This window comes from Stylophora pistillata, chromosome 11 (assembly GCF_964205215.1).
Source record: "Stylophora pistillata chromosome 11, jaStyPist1.2, whole genome shotgun sequence".
Lineage (NCBI taxonomy): Eukaryota > Metazoa > Cnidaria > Anthozoa > Scleractinia > Pocilloporidae > Stylophora > Stylophora pistillata.
This window is the reverse complement of record NC_142529.1, coordinates 29,692,204-29,716,918: the sequence shown is the minus strand read 5'-3', so window position 1 is coordinate 29,716,918 and position 24,715 is coordinate 29,692,204. Positions and strand designations below refer to the sequence as shown.

General features: G+C 38.9%; 4 protein-coding genes across 7 annotated transcripts; 2 read left to right on the top strand and 2 right to left on the bottom strand.

Moving 5' to 3' along the window:
- Window positions 1–40: 40 nt before the first annotated feature.
- LOC148721114 (small ribosomal subunit protein eS28) lies at window positions 41–4,527 on the bottom strand. 2 transcript variants are annotated; one of them, XM_088739478.1, is made up of 4 exons: window positions 4,419–4,527; window positions 3,988–4,035; window positions 224–346; window positions 41–134 (listed from the first exon to the last, which is right to left on the bottom strand). In XM_088739478.1, exons 1-3 carry the CDS (start codon window positions 4,443–4,445, stop codon window positions 224–226), a joined length of 198 nt encoding a protein of 65 aa, XP_088595604.1. In that variant the 5' UTR covers window positions 4,446–4,527; the 3' UTR covers window positions 41–134. The 2 variants fall into 2 exon arrangements, with proteins under 2 accessions (XP_088595604.1, XP_088595605.1); XM_088739479.1 differs by having other exon boundaries at window positions 41–131.
- A 74-nt stretch (window positions 4,528–4,601) lies between these two features.
- Window positions 4,602–6,951, top strand: LOC111321180 (NADH dehydrogenase [ubiquinone] 1 alpha subcomplex subunit 7). The gene is made up of 4 exons (XM_022923989.2): window positions 4,602–4,798; window positions 4,879–4,925; window positions 5,168–5,314; window positions 6,408–6,951. Exons 1-4 carry the CDS (start codon window positions 4,748–4,750, stop codon window positions 6,469–6,471), a joined length of 309 nt encoding a protein of 102 aa, XP_022779724.2. The 5' UTR covers window positions 4,602–4,747; the 3' UTR covers window positions 6,472–6,951.
- A 992-nt stretch (window positions 6,952–7,943) lies between these two features.
- On the top strand, window positions 7,944–20,377 carry LOC111321198 (transient receptor potential cation channel subfamily V member 5). Of its 3 annotated transcripts, none has more exons than XM_022924015.2 (14): window positions 7,944–8,343; window positions 9,620–9,811; window positions 10,749–11,035; window positions 11,474–11,552; window positions 12,384–12,638; window positions 12,895–12,968; window positions 13,618–13,800; window positions 14,358–14,540; window positions 14,964–15,110; window positions 15,584–15,664; window positions 16,059–16,239; window positions 18,629–18,689; window positions 18,855–18,921; window positions 18,998–20,377. In XM_022924015.2, exons 1-14 carry the CDS (start codon window positions 8,155–8,157, stop codon window positions 19,056–19,058), a joined length of 2,040 nt encoding a protein of 679 aa, XP_022779750.2. In that variant the 5' UTR covers window positions 7,944–8,154; the 3' UTR covers window positions 19,059–20,377. The 3 variants fall into 3 exon arrangements, with proteins under 3 accessions (XP_022779750.2, XP_088595598.1, XP_088595599.1); XM_088739472.1 differs by lacking the exon at window positions 7,944–8,343 and adding an exon at window positions 8,554–8,648; XM_088739473.1 differs by lacking the exon at window positions 7,944–8,343 and adding an exon at window positions 8,780–8,866.
- A 901-nt stretch (window positions 20,378–21,278) lies between these two features.
- Window positions 21,279–23,760, bottom strand: LOC111321215 (uncharacterized). The gene is made up of 2 exons (XM_022924036.2): window positions 23,624–23,760; window positions 21,279–21,764 (listed from the first exon to the last, which is right to left on the bottom strand). Exon 2 carries the CDS (start codon window positions 21,752–21,754, stop codon window positions 21,296–21,298), a length of 459 nt encoding a protein of 152 aa, XP_022779771.2. The 5' UTR covers window positions 21,755–21,764; window positions 23,624–23,760; the 3' UTR covers window positions 21,279–21,295.
- Between the last annotated feature and the right edge of the window lie 955 nt (window positions 23,761–24,715).

The window sequence follows — 24,715 nt, the reverse complement described above, 5'->3', positions numbered from 1 at the left end:
ACATTGCTGATTGCAGTACAAAAATGACAGGTGACTCGTGTATATTTGACAGTAAAGTTCTTTTTATTGCAACTGGAGATCTCCTTTTACACAGATGAGCGGCATCTAGGTGAAGTTATTCATCTCCCTGTCTTCTGCAAAAGAAAAAGATCTTGCAATGAGTGCTTTTGTCTTGAAACATAACACAACATTTTCTTTTTGGTGTACTGGTAGTGTAACTGACCTATCTTAGCCTCCTGGCTTCACGTTCGGATTCCAGTAAAGTCAAGATATCTCCCTCTCTGACTGGTCCTTTGACATTACGGATGATAGATCTGTTTGTGTCATCAAGAAACTCTACTCGTACCTAAAAAGTTTCACAAAAATTTACAACACAAAATCAATATTCCTGTTATAGATGGGTAAACAGTACAAGACCACTGAGTTGTTTGTAAAATACTGTGCTGTTATGGGCTGTTTCACAAGCAGTATCAGGGCTCAACACTAACAGTGGCCAACTAGCCACAGACTGGTAGAAATTCAGTTTTGGCTCGAGGTTTTTGATTTCCACCAGCCAGTTTGGCTAGTAAACAAACTGAAATTGTTGTAACATCTAAGTTGTCACAAGCCACTTGGCTGGTAAGTTGAAAAGTTAGTGTCGAGGCCCGAGTATTCTGTTCAGCAATATTTTAAGAAATTTTTAGACTTGACACAATACAAGTCTACCTTCATCAGCTAACTTTACCTCAGAGGTGTACTGAACAATGTAATTTGGAGGTTTGAATTCCCACATGGGATTTTTACCTTTGTCCTTGCACATATTAACAAGATGTAGTTCAACAAAACAGCAAGTATAAGCAAAGGTCATAACTGCTGTTTGGCAATTATTGGATACAGCTGGACCCAGTTGTATAAACGGCAGAAAATACTATCCAATAGATAAAACACTAACCAGTGGATATGGGATAGTAAAATGTAGAGTGTTATCCACCAGCTACAGAATTATCAAGTAGATAGTACTATACGACCTTCGCACAACCCCGACCAGAATGATACACTCTATTTTTCATACAAACTCCCCCATCCCCTTTCAATACAGCACCAACTCCACACTCCCATTTTACATGGGTCTTTAGAGGTTCCTCTGTATGGGGAAAGTTTAGATATAACACCCTGATTATACTTTCCCTCATCCTCAGACACCCGGGGGCTGTGGGTCGATTTCAAGTTAGGGCATGAAGAGCCCCTGGGGACATTGTCTTACAAGACTAGTTCCAAATGGTCGCAGTCATTCTGCCATCTGACTGGTGCCAGAAAATCTTTGTGTTTTTCTGCCCAATCAGGGTGAAGTGTGCTTTGGAGTCCTTTCGTGTGTTTTAACACGGACATATACTAGTAGCTCAGTTGCTCGCTATGTTTGTTTGGACCGTGAAACGGAGATTTTCTTGAGGTGAAAAGTTTCAGTCTCAGCAGCACACAATGTAAGAGAAATCGATCATGTCCGTGAAAATCTTACGGGAAATAATACTCAATACTTTCGCAGGTATCACAAGAGAATGTGTTCTAAAGTTTGCGAAGTTTGTAAACAACACAATGGTTGCAGTCATTGATATGTCGCTTTAAACATTAAACGAGATTTAAGCTTAAATCTTTCTAGATTTTTTGCATAATTTGCTGTGACTGAAACTTTGCCAATCCTGGGAAGTTATTTCGTCACACGGACCACGCAGGTGTGTTGAGCAACTGGTACTTGTGCAACTTTCTGTGCATACCAAAATCTAATCTCATCTTCACTTGAAAAAAAAAGAAAGCTAAGCGTGGAAACTTTTGCTTATTAGATGTGGGTAGATGACCCTGTACAACTAAGCTGACATTTGCAATAAAGCAAACCCACCCTTTCCATCCAATATTTCTTGGTCTTTGGTTTTGTTTTCCCCATTGAAAACAGCATCGGATCGATTCCCAATGATCAAAGGTATTTAACTTGGTCTTCAACAATCGACAGAAGAGGTGAAATGACAATGACCAAGGGGCAAGAAGAGAATCTGTGGCCTTCCTAGCTCAAGAATTTCAACACTCTAGGCAGCAGTTCAAAGATTAAACCCTTTCCAAACCCCTTCGGTAACTGCCCGAAAACATCTCTCCTTCCCCCGATGTTCTCGCTAATAAGTTTTTGTTCAGATTTTAATTAGCTAACCGGAAACACAGCTAAGCTATCTCTTAGCTGGAGGTCGTCCACGAACTTAACGTTCTCTGCAACCTTGGCCATATTGTGAACGACTTCACTACTAAGACTAGATTTTGGCACGCACAGAAAGCAGAAAGCTACGTAGGCGAAAGCACCAGTTGCTTGACATACCTGCGTGGCCCGTGCGACAAAATAACTTCACAGGATTGGCAAAGTTTCAGTCACAGCAAATTATGCAAAAAACCTAGAAAGATTTAAGCTTAAATCTCATTTAACTTTTAAAGCAACATATCAATGACTGCAACCATCGTGTTGCATGCAAACCTCGCAAACTTTAAAACATGTTCTCTAGTGATACCTGCGAAAGTATTCAGTATAATTTCCGCTAAGATTTTCGCGGACAATCTGATCGATTTCTCTTACATTGTGTGCTGAGACTGAAACTTTTTACCTCAAGTAAATCTCCGTCGCAAGGTCCAAACAAACATAGCAAGCAGGGCTCGACACTAACTTTTGGCACTACTTTCCATTGTGGAATGTAATTGTATAATTTTACTTTCCATGGTTAAACTTTCCTTCCCAAAAAATGCGGGACCACATAATTCAGTTACCAGGCAAATAATGTGTAGAAAATAGATACTCCATCGTGTCCTTCAATATTAGCCATGTGAAAACTGTTGCTTCCATTGAAAAACGAGCTATTTTTATCTGCTATATTGGGAAATTCCCCACAAATTTTACAGGTCATCTTTCCCTCCATTTCATTATATGCCAGCCAACTGAACTCATTTTGCCTTTCTTTCCGGAATCCACGGCCAATGCAAGCAGCTTTCTTTTCCCATCATACCTCTCTTTAGCCGTTTCAGACATCAACACGTCGCTGCTTACTTGTTTTTCGTCACCTTGATTAGAATTGCCCTGTTCGCCGCCTTCTTTGTCATTTTTATCTTTCCTAGTGAATCCAAATGCAAACAAACTCATCTCTACGCGCGCCGCTGCACTTTATGTACTTGCAAGAACCTGGCGAATTCAATATGGCGGATGAATCACTATCAGTTTAGTACCTAGGCTTCCTCTGTCAAATTTGCACAACTTGCCGCTTACAATCTAAGATGGCGGCCATCAAACGATGCGTGTTGAGCATGGAGAATACTCTGCTTTTGCAAACGAGTAATTGCTCTCTAATAATGTGTTGTACTTTTATCATTTCATTCTTAATACTCTTAGGACTAGTAGACAAAAAAAATACTTTCCATGTCTGCTAAAATTTAGTTGCCAAATCGGGAAAGCATTTTCGCTAAATTTTCGATTTTTACTTTCCATTAATATATTTTACTTTCCATTGGAAATAGGGTAAGTGTTAGTGTCGAGCCCTGGCAAGCAACTGCTAGTATATGTCCGTGTTAAAACACACGAAAGGACTCTAAAGCACACTTCACTCTGATAGGGCAGAAAAACAAAGATTTTCTGGCACCAATCAGATGCCAGAACGATTGCGACCGTTTGGAACTAGTCTTGTAAGACAATGTCCCCAGGGGCTCTTCATGCCCTAGCTTGAAATCGACTCGGCCCCTGGGTCTCCGAGGATGACTTTCCTTGACTAACCTAAGCTTATTCTGACACTTCAAAAGGTACTGCAACCCTTATAATAATAAAAACTTGGCGAATTCCTCAGCTTATTGCTTTTTTCAACTACCTTATTACCTTTCACTGCCATAGACAGACCTTGAGTTTCATACGAGGTTTATTGAAATACTTCATGCTCGTCAAGCTTACAACCACGAGTTATAAACTTAGAGAATGTAAGGACAATAACTTACCTGGGTACACTGGCCTTGAGAGCCGGTTCTTCCCAAACATTTTGTGACCTAGAACAAAAGAGAAAGTTATATACGCATCCGATTTAATTTAACACTCTTTTCAACCAACTCAACATAACATAACATAACATCACTAAACATCTGGCGAATCTTGAGCAACGTAATTCGCTGAATTAATTAAGTTTAAGTAAACTACAAATAAAAGAAACATTTGAAAAAAGTTAGGAATTAGTCTTAAATAACAGACAACGGGAAACTTCAACAAAATGGATAGATTCGTCAACAACTGTCGAGATTTCGCCGGATTATATCCGCAACACCAACCAAATATCTTAAATGAACTCAGGAAAAACTTAAATATGACTTGCTCTAGGAATTTGACTCAGCTAAAACTTAACATTAGCTTTTAGACGAAGAAAAAATCAAAATACCTTGGCTAGTTTTACAGGCTTGTCCATCGTGCAAATATGGAGGATGTTAGAGGAAGAAACCACGTGGTCAAAGTAGCTTCATAATGCGCACTGAATGCTGGGAAAAAAGAGAACTCGATGAATTGAAATGATATCATAACTCCATGTAAATTATCTAAAGAAAAACAGCTTAGTTATCCTATCCGCCCACTTTTATTTGCATTTAGAGTTCCAAATTTGAGGTTTTTTGGCTATTTATCTCCACTTCGAATTACCGAAAAGACTTTTTGGCCGAGAAGGCCTAGGTAGAAATCTCCCATGATTCCATGTAAGCTTGGTTTTCTCTCAAGATGGCGACGGCATCGAGAGCTATTCAAGCGATTCGGAATTTTCTCATTGGCGTAAGCATACCTGAATACTTAGAAATTGTGTACTTCCTCACAAAGGAGTTTCCATTGATCCTTTCTCTCTCTTGCCACAGAAAAGACTGACAGTTTCTTCTCGTTATGCGTACGATCAATCTGCAAGGTAACTTTTTCGTGCTGAATTGCATTTGTTTTGAACACTACTTCTACGTTAGGTTTTTCGCCGTTTTCAGACACGTAGAAAAGTTAAATTGTTTATCCAAGCATATTAGCATATGTAGATTGGTGGGGGTAGGGGGGTTGTTAATATAGAGGAAGAGTTTATGAATCCATTTATAGTAATCAAATTTTTGAACAATTTCCTGTAATAACTGATTCTTGGTAATCAACAACACATTCTTATAGGACACAACCGAATCCTAACATCCCAGATGGTCCTGCTCACAAACTAAGTCATAATTACTACTGTGACCGAGATCTGCGTCGAGCTTCAATGCCACCAGTTGTATTGTATGGCCAGCAGAAGCTGCTAGAAGAGGCTGCAGAGAAAGGGTGAATAGTTCTTTGAATTTTTCAATATTATTTTGATAGGACATGTTCTCTAATTATTTAAGAGAAAAGATGGGTAACTGTGTGTAATATGTCAAGTGAAAGTAAACTTAGTGGAAAATAGATCAGAAACTGGGAGGTATGCTGTCACGTTTCTCTTTTTGAGAACTGTTGTATTTTTCCTCAGTGAGGTGCGATGGCCTCATGGTTAGAGTGCTCAACTCCAAATCAAGTGCTCTTGGTTTCGAACCCTGGCTGTGGACAATGTGTTCTTAGACAAGACATTTTACTCTCGCAGTGCCTCTCTTCACCTAGGTGTTTAAATGGGTACCAGCAAATTTATTGCTTGGAGGGGGGGGGGGGGGTAGCCCTGTGATGGACTAGCATCCCATTTAGGAGGGAGAAGAAATACACTTAGTCACTTGGTGTTATGGAAACTAGAGTTAAGCGCCAGCTGGATGGGCTACTTAGCTTGTAAACAGACTTTACCTTTTTTTTTACCGTGCTTGTGCTCATCACTCTCTTGGGATATTAAGGATTCTTCCAGGTATAAATTGAATCTCTATGTTCACCTCCTCTCAGTTTGCTAAATTTCTTGGATAATATGAAATAATTGAGATGACATCAGTACCCGAATTGGTCCAAAATTTGTCATTTATCACACTAGTAAACCCATAGCTATTTTATAAAAGCAACAGGCCACATTTTCTATTGGTTCACTGGTATATTAGCCACTTGGGATGTTAAGTGAACATGAGGAAAGGTTGTAAATCACGAGTAGGAGTCAAGTGCTATACAAACCTTCCTGTGTCCTCCTAACATCCCACATGGAGTATTATGCTAGTAAATCAATAGGTGTGGTTTGTTGCTTAAAAAGTAAACTTTTTTTTTCTATATTGTGGAGGAAATTAGGTAGCTTATGTCACCAAAATAGGAATTGCAAGGTGCCCTGTTTAGGGATGGTTGCAGTTTTTTTTTTTGTATTTTTTTTTTCAATTTGGATTATGCAGAAGTCTCATTATTTGTCAATTTTTATTTCTCAGTATATTTTATATGTTGATTTACCAGTTTTTTTTTTCATTTTTTTTTTATTTAGGGGAAAAGGAGTCAAATCACTAGCTGCAAAAACTCCAGGAAAAGTGTTCAATCCAGATCAGTGATGGCTTCTGGAAAAGCTATCATGCTGTTGTATCTGGGATAAACTATTATTTCCACTCTAAATTTTTCTTTTTTGATGAACTCAAGATTTTCCTCTGAACAAGCAGGAGTGTCATATGAGAAAGAAATAAGCCCAATATTTTTTTCTACTGGGCAAAGTCTGTTCCTTGTGGTTTTCTAAAATTATTAGAACCGTGGCTGATAGTATTTATAGCGATTTGGGTTTTGAGTGTCTTAATGCCAAATTGTGGATTTTAAGGAGTATAAATCAGACCTTTTCATACTGGCTGACTTCAAGTTTGTTGAAACCATTACTTTCTTGAGATGTCAAGTCTTAACATCCACTGAATTTTGTGTTTTAAAATTTCATGTGATGTTCTGTATGGGTTTATTTCAGAGTTAAGGTTAAATATAAATGAGGTATTTGGAATTCTGTTTTGTATATAATGTAATTTAGAAGAATAAAGGTGATTTCACAGAAATCTGATTTCTGACAACTTGTGAATCTTCTCTAATAACAATTAAAACCTGTATGTGCCATGGTAGTCTGGACTTAATGACAGGCAATTTAGCATGGCAAAGTAATAGAATATTTAATAAGTGAAAAAAATGGGAAAAAATTGTCTTTGCCTTGCTGAGTTTTATGGCTACCAGAGCCTGGTTGTTCAAAGAGCAGATAACACTATTCAACAGGTAAATCACTATTGAGTGGATGAGTGTTACCAAAATGTACTGTGCCATCCACCAGACAGAAATTTTTCCAGTGTATAGCATTATCTGCCCTTTGAACAGCCAGTGCCTGGGACATATGTATGATTATTTGTGAACTGCACAAAGCAGCCAAATGTAAAGCTCTTCCTGTAGACTCTTGTGTGAAATCTTAAATGTAATGGGAAAGAAAGAGTATTCTCAATAAGTCTGATACGATAACATGACATCTCACATCAAGGTCCAGGGTTTACTGGCTTGTGAATGCTGGAGAACTAAGCTGTTTAAGAAGGAAGTAGTTTTCACTTTCTGCAGTGCTTTTATGTGTATAGATAATCCTGAGCTATATACGACTAATTACATAGAGGGCATTTTACATCAACTTCGGTAATTATCCCACAGGCATTTTACATCAACTTCAGTAATTTCCCTCTATAAAATTACTTGTATTTGAATACACTGAAAAGGCTCAACTCTGGCCAAAAGTAGTGTAATTGCATTAATTGCAATTGTTTATTAACAGGGCTGGTTTTGCTGCGCTGGAGTAGTGCGAGGAACATAACATTTCATTCAGCTGATTCGCGCGTTTTACAGTTCGTAGACGCGAACTGGACATTAAAATTTTGAAAACTGTTAGATAGTGAGCGTGTAGAAAGCTGCTAATGACCTTCGACCATTATATAGCGCCTTGTTCTTCACCGGAAGTAAAATGTATGAGATACGCGCGACCGGAAGCCAAGATGTTGTGAACACAGCGTGAGCTTTATTGACAGCAAAGGCCCATTTTGATAAGACAGCCGGTCATCTGCATGTTTATGTGATCATTATGCCTGTTCATCTTTTCGACTGTCTATGGACGACGCCCGAATTCTTGTCTACTCCTTTCCGAAAATATGTGCTAGTACTGATGTCTTGGTCGAACTTAGAGGGCTGAAGAACCGTTTTAGTTAGGCATTGTTTGTGTTTTGATCGTCATTATGGCAGAAGCAAGATCGGCAGGAAAAGGTTCTTATGTGTCTTTATCGCTGGAAGATATGAGGGGCTCGAAGCGCAGTGAAAACGACAGCGAGGATACAGAGAGCAAAAAGGGGACTGTTCATTCAATCGATACGAGGAGCTTTATGGATGATTACTTGATAGAGTTCAACGAAGTCTTTAGAAGACAGGTAACAGCTTTAATGCAAGGAGGATCATAACATTGATTATGTTCAATGTGTTCTTTGAGGTTGCATGTCCATTTGAGAGAATGAATTTCTATTTATTTAGCTAGACGTTCTTCTTTGTCATTTTGCGAGCCGTGTTTTTTCATGGAGCTAAGTAGAAATTAAGGGGGGTGGGGGAGGGGTGAAGTAGGGGACTCAGTAGGGGTGGAGTAGGGGATTAGGGCCGAGAAAGGAATTGAAGCCTCACCTACAAAGTGATATACACAGGAAAGGATGCTGGTAACAACAAGTATAATGTTCAGGAAAAAGTAACAAAATGCTTTTTTTTTTTTAGGCTTTTAAGGGAAGGACTAATAATGCAGTATCTTTCAGACAAAATTTCTTCACTTGAATTCAAAATTGTCTCAATTAACCCTTTTACTTTGCTCTGACCTGGGCTAATGCTCAAAATGTCAGCTTTTGAACCCTTTATAGTGGCCAATTTATCAGCTCAGGTGATAAAACCAAGTAAGCTTCAGAGAAGGGGGTAAGTTTCTAGAGAAACTGTGGTGCTGTGTCAGTGGGGGTTAAACAAGGTAATTTGGTAATATCAACTAAGTTGAAATTGTAAATTGGCCACCATAAAGAGTTAAAAAGCTGATGTTTCGAGCGTTAGTCCTTTGTCAGAGGGAATGGAGGAATTGTGGGTTGTGTGTGGGTTCATATGCAGAAAGTGAAGAGCTCTATGCTATTGGTGGGAGCATAGCGATTCATGTTTTTCTTGTCACCATGCTCCCACCAATAGTGTGGCTTCACTTTCTGCATATAAACCCACACACAACCCACAATTCTTCCATTCACTCTTACGAAGGGCTATAAACGCCCGAAACATCAGCTTTTTAACTCTTTACAGTGGCCAATTTACAATTTCAACCTAGTTAATATTTAACAATTATTCCACGAGCGCGCGTTGGATATGAGATGATAGATAGCCAATGAGGCGCATAGTGCCAAGCTGGCTATAATCATCTCATATCTAACAAGCACGAGTGGAATAATTGTTTTATTTAAAAAAATGCCCCCAAGATATTAGACAAATCTTCTCGCCTTTATTTTGTAAGAAGAAACCGAATGTTACAATGTACAGATATTAGATCATGGTATATTGGCTCATATACCATAATGGCTAACCTAATAAAAAGTCTTGAATTGCATTATCCAATGATCCAGTTTTTAATAATACTAAATAACCTTCAGAGAGTTGTTTTCAGCTCCGTGACATGTTTTTTACTTAATGTAGGTACGTGAGAAGTATTGTTCTACAGAGGAAACATCTTGGAGCAATGCGGCAGATGAGGTGAAAGTTGAAATCTTGATAGCAAGATTTGAAGAAGGAGGAAGGCAACTTTCAGATGATCCTCTTCTTGTTTTACTTAAGAAATGGCCAGCAAGTGAAATGTTTTCTGATAATCCAAGATTGGTGGAGGCAGAGGTATGTTTTCACCTCTGTATGTTTTAACTCCTTATTATATCAACTGCCTCCCTGTTAGCTCAATTAGTTAGAGTGCCAGACTGTTGTGCGGGAGGTCAAGGGTTCCAGCCCTGGCCAGACCAACACTCAAGGTCTTAAAATAACTGAAGAGAATGTGCTACCTTTCTATAATATCAAGAAATGGATAGACATTCTAGTCTTCTCGGATAAGGACGAATAAACTGTAGGTCCTGTCTCCTGCATCTATTAATTAGTTAATTTGGTTAGGCAGGGGACATTTAAGAACCCACTCATGAGATAACTGTGATGTGGTCTGGCCTGCATGTTTACTGTTCCAGGCCCATAGTAATTGGCGTAAGCTGTTGCGGAGTCCCTGCCTGTCGGCAAAGCCTAATAAAATAAGATAAATAGAAGAATTATCATATTGAGGCTATAGGAGACAGTAGCCACAATGATTCTCTTTACAATATCAGTGCAGTGGCAATTGAACTGGTAACAAGAATACACAAGTTCATCACCCAAAGGGTGTTATCTGAAAAAAAAAATGTAACAAATTCTCTTAACTCATTTTCAAGGTGTTTATCGCCTTTATGCAGGAGAATTTCTCATCAGACTTATGCAGTTAAAGAATTGTCTTTATCATTGAATTTGAATCTATGAAAATCATATAATTATGTGTACTGCTGTTTATCTGCAAAAAAAAATGGAACAAATTCTCTTAACTCATTTTCAATTGGGTGTTTACAGCCTATGTGGGAGAATTTCTCATTAGACTTAATATGCAGTTAAAGAAATGTCTTTATCACTGAATTTGAATCTATGAAAATCATTATGTGGTCTGCAGTTTTAAGATATGTATGAAAGCAATCCTTGCACTAATGAACACTACTTATGTAGTATAGAAAATTGTCCTCATCTTTCTCTTTTTTATATCCAGGTAAATCGTCTAGTCAAAATAATTCTCTGCAAAGATGAAGCTAAGAAATACAAGTTTTTCAGAGACAAAGAAGAGCTGTCGTGGAAGACACCACTCCACCTGGTTGCAGAATTAAACTTCACATCTGTGGCGCAGACTATTTTAGCTCACTACCCTGGGCAATTGTACATAACAACAAATCCACATACAGGAAATGATAATAGTAGAGGCATTCCTCTAAAGCTGGCTTTGAAAAGATGCAATGATGAAGTTTCAACTCTGTTGATAGAGCACATGAAATCTGAAAGGTATTCTTATGGAAAGAAATAGGTGTGATAGTCATTTATGTTCATTTTGGATCAAAAGTGTAATGAAATCCTAAGACCATGGAAAATTATGAGCAATTAATGTTGGTTCTGTTAAGTGTTAGGTGAGGACGCTCAGATCCCATGTCATACTGCTTAACTTCATGACTGTGCAGAAAACTGGTGACCAGGTTGCTCGGGAACAAGCCATCTGTAGATGTGTTGGGAAGGGGGGGGGGGTATTAGCATCCTATCATTCAGAAGGGGTGAGAAAGAAGATGTTTAATTTTGACCTCATTCCATTAAGGTCCAGCTCCCTCAGCTCTTCCAGGCAGTCCAATGTACATACCCTTTTGCTTCTACCCTCCTACCTACTGCTTTGATTATTTTTTAACTTTTTTTTTAGTTAGATATATATAATAGTTTTTTTTTACTCTACAGGGTCCTGAGGCTGTTTTCTGATAATGTCTATGACATCCCTTTGAGCTTTCAAGAGCTTGTGAAACACCCTAATATGAAGGTGTGTATTCAGGGCAGGTGAGGGAGGCAGCCCTCTCAAGGAATTTTCTACAGAAAAATATAAAAGAACTTCATTAAGTAGATATAATGGAATTAAAAGATTATGGGAAACCTCCTTGAGACAAAGCAAAGATGAAAAAGAAGTTTACACTCAGAAAACTCCCTTTGGCATCCTGTTAAACACAATCCAGATCAATAAAAATGCAAAACAAATGTATAAGAGAACAACATAAGAGAGTGGCTTGCTATCAGAATTTAAGACCTGTGTAAAGACATACCTTTTTAATAAATTTTATAATTAGACTATTGCTTAGTGAGTTAACTGGTTATTTAAGTAGTTAGCTAGGCTGCTAGATAGTTGGTTAGTAAATTAGTCAATTAGTTAATCAGCTGGTTAGTTAGTTAGTAAATTAGTTAATTTCATTATAAGTTACAATTTTTACTCTCATTATTACAGATTACCTTATTAGTTAGTTTCTTTTACTCATATTTCTGAGATTTTTACGTTCTATAAATTTTATCAGTGTGATCTATAACACTACTGTACAGCGCTATTGAATAGTGACAGATATAGCGCTATATAAATACCATATTATTATTATTATTATTATTATTACTATTATTATTATATGCAAATTCTGTGTTTGCAAATTATGGATTTTGTTATCTCATTGTCACTAATGTAACCAGTCCCACCACTCCTTCCCTTTCCTACTCCTTTCAATCCTCTCCCTCCTCTCCCCTCCCCCCTCTCCCCTCCCCCCTCGTCCTCCACCTACTGGTCAAGAACTGTAGCTTCTACTCAGGTTGGCCATAAATCTGTTTTCTTCAGAAAACTGTTGTAGCTGTTCTCAACTGTATGGTTAGTCCCGATTGGCGACATTTACCCAAGTTCAGGGAAGACTTTTCCTCGCAAATGAAAAAGGACATCGAGCGTGCTTGGAGCTCAGAGCCGAGTGATCCAATCAGCTATCAATTTTACTTTAAAATCTTGGATGGTGATGAATACGGTAGAGACCCCACTCATGATGAATTCAACTGGATGTCAAAATCTTGTCTCTTCTTGATTGCAAATAGTCAAAACAAGGTAAAAATCATAAGCTTACTTGTAAGCCGTACCCTCCTCAGTCCCGAGGAGAAACGGAAGGGAGGGAATTCTTCCGTTTCTCCCCGGGGGAGGGAAGGGAGGGAGAGTCTAAGGCTACACGTAGGCTAAAGAATTACTTGCTCGCTTCTACCCTATGTTAGGAGCTTGCATTTGATTGACGCGTCGTTTATCATTTACACCTATGTTAGGAACTTGCATTTGATTGACGTGTCGTTTATCATTTACACTGATACAGGAAGCCATTCAACATCCAGTGATCAGACAACTTGTCAAAAGGAAATGGATTAAATATGGTCATTTCTGGTTCAGGTGAGATAAAAAGACATACTATTTACCTATTGAATGACTTTGATCAGGCCAGACGGGAAAATAGCTGCTCGAGGTCATTACGTACGGTCTGAGCGCAACAAGGTCCGTGCTTCATGACCGAGGACCAAATATTTTCCTGTCCGGCCCGATCAAACTCAGTCAATAAGCATTTCATTATACGACCATTGCGTGTTGAAAATATGGACAATTTTGTTACAACCCAAAATAGGATGAACTTGCATGCAATAAAAAGGGCGCGCACCGGACAACTACTAAAAAGATTTTATAACAAAAACTTTTCCTTTTTTCCTTCGAGTCAGAATAGAGGGTCTCCAAGGGGTTTGGGGGAACAAGGGAACGTTGGCAAAATACTGAAGGAAACAAGGGAACATAAGCCTATTTTTAGGGAACAGGGGAACAAAATTGTACAAATTAGAGGAGAAAACATTGTGATATAAGAAATAAAGACCGTTATTTCTGAGATTTTATTTATGGTCATTTATGCACTACTGTCATTGGTTTCGTCTTACTTTACGTACACAAGAAATCAAACAAAGACAAAGCAGTCAGCTGAGAGTCTGGGTGCGAGAAGCTGGCGGGCTTGCAAGACAACTTACATCTGTCATTTTGGTTTTTTTTTTTTCCTCAGTGTGTTGACCTGTTTGTACTTGTTATTTCTCCTACTGTTGTCTTTCTCGTTGCTTTACGGCGCAACTAAACCAGACCCAACAAAATACCAGGGCAGTGCGGACGGGCTAAGAATGATCTGCGAGATTTTTGTTGTCGTGTGGATTGTGGCCTACATTGCTGACGAGATTAACGAAATTAATAAGTAAGTACATCGTCAATTGTTACGAATTGGTTTGTCGTGTGCTCTCCATCGTGGTTGAGGTTCCTCCCTCCGAGAGCAGTCTAAATTGACAGCGACTGACGTATCTATAAACTGAGGAATTGTCGTCGTCAGAGTAGCGTGAAAAAGTTTTTTTTTTTCCTAGTAGAATGGTATTAGTCACACTATGAAATATCTTCCTCTTTCGAGGTCCGCACAAATTACGGACAAATGTTTTAACGCTCGGGTTTATATGGCTCAAGCGCGAAGCACGCAGGTCATGACTCCGAGCGGAAAACACAAGGTTCCCTAACTTTCAGTGTGGACCGATAAAGCGTGGATGGTAAGATATTTATTTTATTTCTGGGTTTAAATAGAGGAGGATGATTACTATTCGAACAAACTTTTGAATTTAGCGGACTGTACGTATGGTAAAATACCCGGCATTTAGCACCAAAGATTCTTGGTGCCCCCATAACTTATAACTCAGTTATTTAGCCTTTTTTTCGCGAGCTATGATATTTAGCCTAGAGCTCTTCCTTGTCTTGTTTGTCTTGTAGAGAACGCTGGAGTTACTTCAAAGTTCCACAAGTTTACTTCAATCTGTTTGACTGGCTTGGATTGATACTAATTCTGATAGTGATTCCACTTCGATTTTCACGGCATGAAGGCCAGTGGGTTGTCGCCTCCTTGGGCTTTTTCTTCAACGTCCTCCGGCTTTTCAAGTATTCTTGTGTCACCAGGTAATTTTCGTACAAGTATCCTAAAACCGTAGCCGGAGTGATCACAATCAATCAGAAGAAAGGTGAATGTCACAAGGAGCCAATCAAAATTCGAGGTGAAAACAGACCAGCGACCGAAGCGCGGGAAAACACGAGTGGCCAAGTTACGGTTGGTTTGAGCTTTCAATGTGATTGGTTGAGAGTAAGGTGCAAGTTTATTTAACCAATCACAGAGCTTTCGAGCTACAAAATGGCTAGTGACCAAAAAGCGCGGGAAAACGCGAGTGGGCTAGTCGTGATTGGTTTGAGATTTGCAACTGATTGGTTACGAGGATACGCTAGTTTTTGGACCAATCTCAGAGCAAGTTACGCAATGTCAAATGAATGCAAAATTATTTTCGACTCCCAATTGAAAATGGCTCTGATTACTTTGATGTTTTGTAGGGCAACAGGACTCTATACAAAGACGTTAGCCAGGATTGTGTATCGGGATATTACTCGCTTCAGCTGCGTATTTCTCGTCGTATTCTTGGCGTTTTGTGGAGCGTTTTTCCTGTCCTTACGAACAACAAGTGATGTGAAAGTCTTTGGGTAAATAGATCGGCTTTTTCTTCTTAGATTTTCCTTCTTCTTGTAATGGCTTGCTTTAGTAATGAAAACGTTAATCCTTGTCAAGAGACCGGAAATTTCACGATTCTTAAATTGACCAATCACACATGTACGGGTGCTTGTAATCACGCCGAATCTAATATGTGCGCAACCTTTGTCGAGTTACCGAAGATTTTACGATTCTTTCACCCACCAATTAGCGTTGCACGCCTGTTCACGTATACGCCGAAGGTTGTCACATCGGGTCCTTAGGTTCGTTTTGTTGCCTTGTAACCTTTTGTGAAGAAAATTCAGAACGCTGTCTGTCTGGAGGCTTGAAGTCTAGCTGAAAGGCTGGCCTTGTTCTCTCTGGTGCATGGCGATCCATTCTTGGCGCTGAGTGTGCAAAGTTGGGCGTTAAATGGAATCGTTTTAGCTTGTTAATTTTTCTCTTTTCTTCTCTTTAATTAATTTAGTGGTTTCGATATTGTCATGTTGAGTGGTGTCAGAGCACTTGTGGAACAACAGCCAGCTGCAGATGATTATACAAAATTCAAGTAAGGCCTAAATTAATGTTGAAAGCTTGTATTAATAGCCATATTCCAAGGGTTCACCTACAGAAAACTAAGTTAAAACCACTTTGCATAGCATAAATACCTTTTACTAGGCGAGTACCGCGTTCGCTCGGATTTATGGACTAAGCGCGAAGCGTGCGGGCTATAAATCCTAGCAGAGAAAAACGAGGTGCCGAAAAAACGAGGTATGTAAGATAGTTACTATATCTTTTCGTTCAAATAGAGGGGGAAGATCTAAATTCGAACAATTTTTTTTAAATAAGCCGGCCATGCATTGAATTACGGTCACGCACTGAGAGTTAGAGGCAATGAATATGACAAACAGAGTTCACTTCGGTGGAAACTGAGATGTTATTCTATATATTTTCGTTACAAGATGGCTTCCAGTGTTTGTCCTTCTGATGTACATGATGGCTGTTGTGGTAATTCTTCTAAACATTCTGATCGCTCAAATGAGTAGTACTTACTCTGAGGCCAAGAAGAATGCCAGGCTGCAGTATGATGTCGACAGAATGCTCATTATCACAAGACTAGAACATAGCAGATTCCACAAATTCGTAAGTCTGTTAATGGAAGTCTTCGCCCAGTTTCTCAGCATTCGTATGATGCAGGATCCTTCGCAGTAGATAGCGCTATTTATGCAATAGCGAAAATCAGACCTGAAAAAAATCAGGCCTGTACGGGATTCGAACCACTGACCTCTGCGATACTAGTGCAGCGCTCTACCAATTGAGCTAACAAGCCAACTGGGAGCAGGCCGTTAAGTTGATTCGTAATAAACCCGTGATGATAAATCAGATACAATGAATATATGAAGTTCATATATTTTGAACATAACGCCCACTACTATAAGAACTTTCAGCATTGCTGAAAGTTCTTGTAGTAGTGCTTTAATTCATTTGCGCAACTTCTCTTTTAATTTTTCTTTTAACGCAACTGGTTTGGTGAGAATCCTAGCGTTTTTTGCTGTTTTGCTGTTTTTTTGCTGTTTTTATTATTATTTAATAGAACATTAAGAGCCAATTTACACAACCCGCATATAGCATTAGCTAATCTTGGCGGGTATTAGTAATAAATAAGTAAATACTACATATTGTAAGCTAAAGAGATTTCATTACTACTACAATATTTCTGCAGTTATGAGCTATGCATTTGTTTACTACATTATAAGCTAAAAGATACGTACAGTTGTCATATTCACCGAACCCGAGGCGAATAATTGTTTCAGTATAATTTCAGAGCTGAACAACAGAGAAATTTCTGAAATCATAACATTTTATTTTAACATTTTATATAAATCGCGTGGAGCGGTTTATATAACCTCTTAGTATAATTTCAGAGCTGAGCAAAGAGTTTCCAGTGATCTGATTGGTCGAGCGGTTCCTTATATGACGCTCTATAAACCGCTCCATGCGATTTATACAAAATGTTAACTAAAATGTTAATAAATGGTACTAAAATGTTATGATTTTAGCAAATGTCTCTATTGTTTAGCTCTGAAATTATATTAAAACAATAATTCGCCTCAGGTTCGGTGAATATTGTCGAATAATCCCCTCGACTTCGTCGCGGGGATTATTCGACGATATTCACTTCGCCTTCGGCGAATAATTGTTAAATATAAGGAACCGCTCGACCAATCAGATCGCTGGAAACTCTTTGCTCAGCTCTGAAATTACACTAATATTCGATAATCATTGGTATTGAATTTCAATATTAGTGAATGGGCGTCAACATAGTAGTCCTCAATCCCAAGTATAGTCAATGGATAGAGCGCTGGACTGTTGTGCGGGAGGTCGAGGGTTCGAGCCCCGGTCGGACCAACACTCAGGGTCTTAAAATAATTGAGAAGAATTTGCTGCCTTTCTATAACATCAAGAAATGGTTAGATATTCTAGTCTTCTCGGATAGGGACGAATAAATGGAGGTCCCGTCTCCTGCAGGGTTGGGGTAGGAGACGTTAATTTCCCACACACGAGATTACTGTGTGATGGATGTCCTCCCCTGGGGTGGGATGGGTGGGAGGGTGGACTAGCACGAATGGTTCCTATGTTCCTTTCTAGTCCTTCCCCACTGCAAAACTTAATGCAGTGAAAATGGACTAAATTAAACTAAATTAAATTAAATTAAATTAAATTAAATTAAACTAAATTAAATTAAAAGCAACTTATGAATTTTCCTTTTAAATGCTCTTTTCGAGAGCTTACGCAAGTCAGAGTTTAGACAGTTCCATAACCTCGTACCAAACGCTGAGAAAGACTTAAATTTCACATGCAATCTAGATTTCTTTACATAAAAATTCTCTGTGGAAGAGAAACGCGTATTATATGTATGGACGTCAGCTGAATTAATAAAAAGTTCACGAATATTCCTTGGTGTAGAGCTAGTTGAAACATCATGCATTATTGCAGAAACGGTTTCAAAATAGAGCATATTAATAGGTAGAATACTCGAAGTTATAAAAAGAGGGATAGCATGAGATATTTTGCTGGAAAAGATATTTTGCGTTTGAAGTCATTGCTGATTAGCTTATACCTCCCATGATATTTTTCCTTAGTTAACCAAAACAAACGCAAGTTATCTCAGTTTTCCCGTTCCTTAAAGAGACCTTGCATCGTTTACTTTCTGTTAGCCATGTGTCCAGGTTTACGAACTTTTTTTATTCGCACTTTGGAGAACTTGTTCCACAGTCGTCATTTTTCCTGCCTTTGCAAAGTTGGACCTAGTCCTATAATCTCCTTTTCTTAAAAGAAGAACGCGGCATTTCGTAAATTTTCTTTCGTTTTGTAAAGTCAATGCTAGTTGCTTATTTTCCCGCTCAATTTGCAGAGGTCTATTAAAATTTTGCACCAAAGTGTTAGAGATCACCGTAACACTGGCTTGGGCTTATTTTTTGGATCGGCGTTTAGTCTACTTAATTACTTGTGTCTTCTTAATATTATACAGAATCTGCGGCTAAATTACTATCAAGTAGAAGAAATTATAGACGAGATGACTCTGGCAAAAGGTAAAAAATACATAAATATAGTCACGGGACAACATAAGTAATGAATAATGAAGTATAAAACCAACCGCATCTGTAATATTTTCTTTGTTAAGTTACCTGGAACACGTTTCTGTATTAAAAAGTGACTTAATTTAACAAAATAATTTTATTTGTGTTTAATAACAGATCTCTTAGAGTACAATGCAGACATTTCCCCTTGGGACACAGTTGAGGAGAAACTGGATGAAATCAGGTTTGTAACCGAATATTTAGGACTTTACAGATTTGACAAATGTTGTAATTCTTTTTATCTATTTATTTCCTTTAAGGGCTATAATGCGGAAGATCATTAAACGAATACCTTTACTAGATGAAGATAAAGAGAGATGATGTGTCAGGAGATTGAATCAAAAGTCCGCAAGAACAACATGATCAGCTTCTTTGATCAAAAACGAAACAAACAATGGTAATCATAATAGGCCTTTTGCAGCTAGAGATCACGTGCTTAGATACCGCATAGCAACGCCATACTGGAGAGCAAGCATTCCAGTGATCTCAGACAGTATAGAGGTGACAGAGGTCTGCATTCAAACAAAAAAAACAGCGATAACAGGTCAAAAGGTATCCCAATTCGAGAAATCCAGTAAGAAGTAATCAACAGCTTCCCTGGGAGTGTATCAGCAGCAAAATCACACCAAAATTCGTTTTTCGCTGATACACTCCAAGGAAGCTGTTGATTAAAACTTGCAAGATTTCTCGAATTGGGATACCCTTTAACTTGTTATCCGCTGTATTCTTTGTTTGAATGCAGACCTCTGTCACCTCTATACTGTCTGAGATCACTGGAGTGCTTGCTCTCCAGTATGGAGTTGCTATGCGGTATCTAAGCACGTAATCTCCAACAGCAAAAGGCCTATTTTACCACAGGCATAATATTAAGATAAAACTCTGGTTTCCCCTCAAGTAATCGAACCGCAGGCCTTAAATACGGTGGTTAAACGTCTGCGCATTTGCGAATGTTGTAAAGGCTAGATGACCACAAGAGCGATTAAGTCGCGATGTTTAAAAACCGTAGAACTCTTTTTGTATAGCTCAGAACAAAATGGTAAAATAGGAGATAAACCGTAATCAAAGAAGTTTTGGGCAGGGAAACCCTCGAGTTTTCCATTTTTTGTGAGCCCCAGAAAACTCAATGGTGAGGCAGGTCATTGGTAGGTGGCTGTTAGAACGAAACGAAGTTTATCTACGAGATGAAAGCTAGAGGATTATTGATGGTGGAACATGGAATCCTGTACGCGCATTTTAGTTTCGTACCCAGACCCTTCACGGCCAAGCCCACCTTTCAGTTACAGTTACACGATAGGATCTGGTACAACATTGTGCATTTTTAACAACAACAAGAACGGTGATAGTAGGAGTTAAGCTCACTAATTCTCTATGAAAAAATCGAAAGGGTTCTGAATAGCAAAGACCAAAACAAAAGCTTTGTGATCACTATATGAGATCAGAGGCACTGCAGTAGGTAAAACTTCAGCTTAAACTGTTCGACCAAGAGGCCAAGAATATATATGTAGTGTAAAATAACCTTATATTTATTTACTGTATATATTGGTGATAAAATGTTATCTCAGGAGGAGATAGTAGCCTTTTATGACAGCTAAGGTTTAAAAGTTTACATGTTAGTAAACAATGAAAATTTACTGACAAAACGACGTATTGTCATGCCGCGGGCGGGGGAAACTGGTGAACACTTAATAGAGACCTCACTGTAGTTCTAGACAAGGCAGGGGGGGCGCGCGGTTATCCCTTTTTCCCCTGAGAGTGGCCAACGTAATAGTAATAGTGATAGTAATCAAAATTTAATGTCTTTACGTGGGACATGGTTACCCATATTGCCCGCGCCAGAGGCTCATGTATGAAACGCAAGACAACAACCCACCCATCCCACCCCAGGGGAGGACATCCATCACACAGTAATCTCGTGCGTGGGAAATTAACGTCTCCTACCCCTAACCCTGCAGGAGATGGGACCTCCATTTATTCGTCCCTATCCGAGATTTCGAATTTCTCCTTAAAATACCACGCCCGAATCACGCATTGAGGTGACGTCATGAGAATAAAGGAAATGAACACCAACTGAAGCAGCTCCTGATTGTTCTACAGATTCTCCTTGTTAGCACCTGAGGATCTTTATGGAGAACAGTATGGAGAATATGCATACTGATGTCAAGGTGTAAACGTTTAGATAAGCGCGAGGAGAAGATAAAAACGTGAAATCTGAAATCCAAAGCGCGCGAGGTACCTCGGAACACATGCTACGGGAACTAGTGTGATGAGACTTCGTCCTAAAACTACCTTATTGTTTTGGTTTGTTTCTTTTCCAGTCATGTGTTTTAATCAGTTTTTCATTATGTTTTTGTTTTTTATTCATTATTTTATTTTATTTTACGTCCGTTTTTTTTGTTTTTGCCTTTTTTTCATCTTTCCTAGTTTAGTGTTTGTTTGTGTTTCGTTTTGTTCTGTTTGTATATTTTTCTGTTCTTTCGTGTTTTTTTTTTTTTTTTCACTATAAAGACAATTTTTTGCTCCTAAAAGAACCTCACAACCAAGTTTATGAACTCAGTGTTTTATTTCTTGTTTTTCTTAACAATCCCTTTAATCGTGTCTACAATTTGTTCCACCTTTGGGTTTGCTTCCAACTCCAGCGTCTCACTGACGTGGAAAATTCTCTTCGGAACTCGATCGTAAAACCATTGCTCCGGTCTCCATCCGTAATGAATCACAATTACTCGGTTAACCATCTCATCTTCCTCCAGGAATGCTTTAGTGATACTGCCATCGAATACTACGTATTCCTCGTTAAAATCGAACGCTCCCTCTTGCAGAAACTTTTCGCTGTCTTGAGTGTAAACAAGAACGACGCATTGACTTTGGAAAAGCTCGTCCTCTAGGGTAGAATCGTCCTCCAGGGCGTCACTTACTGTGGCAACTTTAACTAAGGAGCCTAGTTTTCCTTGAAGAAAATCTTTCAACTCCTGGCTTCGGGTTTCATCAGCTTGCGCATAGAGAAAAAGCACGTTGGACATGATTTTCGATCTATGAATTTAAAGCATAAAAATTAGATCTTATATATTGAAAACCTGCGACAATTTTTTTTCCAAAACTCGTCATAATTCAATAACCAGTAATAATTAAGAAAAACTTATATTTTCGACGACTGTTTCTTATTTATTCACGCACGAATTTTAGACAAATAGGCCATTTTACAGTTGTGTACTTAGTTGCCAAGCCTTTTATTCAGAGTGAGGCTGAAGTAGACCTTGTTGTGATAGAGACCTGTATCTACTTAGTATGATAACAAAGTGATTTACATTTGAAAGGCAGCAAGGTTTGTATCATGGTCAACCCTAGCCTCACTCCCATTCAAAGGCCTGGCAACCATGCACACAACTGTAAAATGGACTATTCATCCGTCACAAATACTTTGAACAGCATTTCATGCGTCACGAATTTAAAAGGGAAAACCCCAAGTCTCTCTTCTTCTGTTCGAGGTTTCTGGAAAATCTTGAAAGAAAAAATTCACAGGTCAAGCGTATTCACAAGGCAAATCATGTCACTGATTCATAAATTCACGAATCACGCCTTTCTGTAAAATTCACGCATCGCATATTAATTTTGGCCTCAATCACGCTACGTAGAGACCCTTAGCCACCCTCTAATGAAGGCGGAAGGCGCCATCTTTATTGATATGCGCGCGCTGACTAAGGGTAGACGGTCCGTAGCGGCATCGGAGACGCGCTGGGCAATGCCACGGAAGGTGAAGGTGAAAAGGGGCTTGAACAATACTTCAGACCTACAACGAACGAGAATTAACACTATGGACGAATAAGGAGAGACTCGCAGAATTCTTCACCTGAAGCATTACCTACTTTTCTAAACCCCTTCCACCCATTCAGTGATTTTCATGGGAGCGACGACTGGGTACGAAGCAGATGCAAGGCGTTTTTCTTTGGCGTGATAGTATAACAGTAACCGCTCGGTAAAGCGAACAAGAAAGAACGCGTTCTATCTTCCTCATTTTCCCAACAGCTGACTACCGCACTGCAATATACTATCACACTTTCCTGATAGAGGAAAGCCTGATCTCAGGTTGAGGTAAAGGCAACGATTAAACTTTTTGAATCGCCAGTCACGCATTCGTCCACAACATTTGTAGAAGAATGCGTGACAAGCCGTCTTGAAGGGTTTTCACTACTTGAGCGCTTGACCTCTGACATTTAATGTCGTTCCGTCTTTTTTGTTCAACTGAAATTAATTTATGTTTCAAAGCATGATAAAGTAATTGTAACCATAGGCACACGTTTTTTGAATCGTACAGTAAGCTGTTCCGGTTAATTATTTAAGCAGATAATGGATAGCCAGATGAGCTTCGCGGTCAGATTAACAGATATTTTATGTCTAATCTAGTGTTACAAAGGAAACAGACACATTGTTTTGTTGTGCATGTTGCAGTTTCTGTTTATAACAAGCAAAAGATGATCGCTTCAAAATTGAGTAAACTCTGATGAAATTAAAAATACCAGTGCTACGAAAGGAAAGATCAAACTGAATTGACGGAAAATAATTTATTAGTTAAACAGAAAGAAACAGAAATGAATGCCGACTCTAAAAATGTAACTCTTTGCGTTACCCGTTTGGATTCGTCAAACTGTTTGTTTAACTCAGAAGAATTCTTTTTTCCATATTTAATTCATTTGAGGGTCTTCACTGTAGACTAATTTTAGCATTTTCATAGTGTAAGGCAAACAGTTTTGAAGCGTCTGTTGATGTTTCGTGAAAAGCAGTAATGGAAAGCTAAACGCTAAAGGTCTCGCTCACTTAGACTCCGGTCTGTCTCTTAATCCGCAGCTCTAAAATAAGCCTAGCTTTAATAGGCAACGACATTAGGCACCTACCTCTACACTGTGTCTTTTTGGTTGGTTGAACTGTCCAGTGAAAAATTTTGCGGCAGGTTTCTTTAAGAACTTTCATCACATGTCCAACATTGTCAACCGATTCGTGCAATAAAAACTCGATTTACCGGAAGTCCAAGAATGCGAAACAAGAGCCCTGTTGAATTTTTTAAGGTCAAGTAGCCTTGTTTAGCTATGACATAAACGTGCGTTCGAGAAGGTAGAGCCATCATTTGGCGTGAACTGAAAAAATTAAGAGCCCACTCGTTAACTTGTACACTGCAAAATCAATCATAAATTAATTCAGAATATTCATGTTGATCTCCGCAAATGTTTAAATTTCAAGGAAAGATGAGTGGCACCGGAGCAGTGAATCAGTGAGAAAACTCCCAAGCACCTCCCCCCCCCCCCCCCCCTTAGGGACAGAGTAGAGATAAACAACCACCTTCGGGTACGCCAAAAAACGCACTGAGGGCAGTCCGGTTGGGAAAGACGAAGCGGGGGTGGGGTTTAGGTGGAGGGAAGAAAATATTTTCTTATTTCTTCCGCTAGCCTGTCCTACGCGAAGCGCTAATAAAAATAAATTGCGCGATTGAAGCGGCGGAGCGGAAGGTCGGGTCGCAAGTACTTCTCGAATGAGTGTTGCAAAACCAAACCCAGGCCAAAACCAAAGTAATCACAGGCGCCAATTCCTTACTAGAAAGTACCGCAAGGAACCATTAACCCGCCAGAAAAACAAGCAAACTTTTACTGAAGCACGGGAAAACGAAGATGAGCAATTTATTTATGAGCCTGCGTAAAAAGGAGATACTTTTTGAGTACCAAATGGAATTACTGCAGGAAGAGAAATTTTTGTTTTCAACCAGCTAAGCCCGGCTCGTTTTAATCCTAGAGTTCCATCCGGTACCAAAACATTTATTTCGTCTTCCTTAGATGCCACGTTTTCTACCAAGTTTTTACATTTTTCTTTTTTAACCTACCATTTGTCTCACAGATGGTAAAAAGCAACATGAAAACTCTAGAACATAGGCGATTTTATATTTCCTTGGTTTTACTTTTTAAATGTATGAAATGGAACGGTCCGGAATATATTAA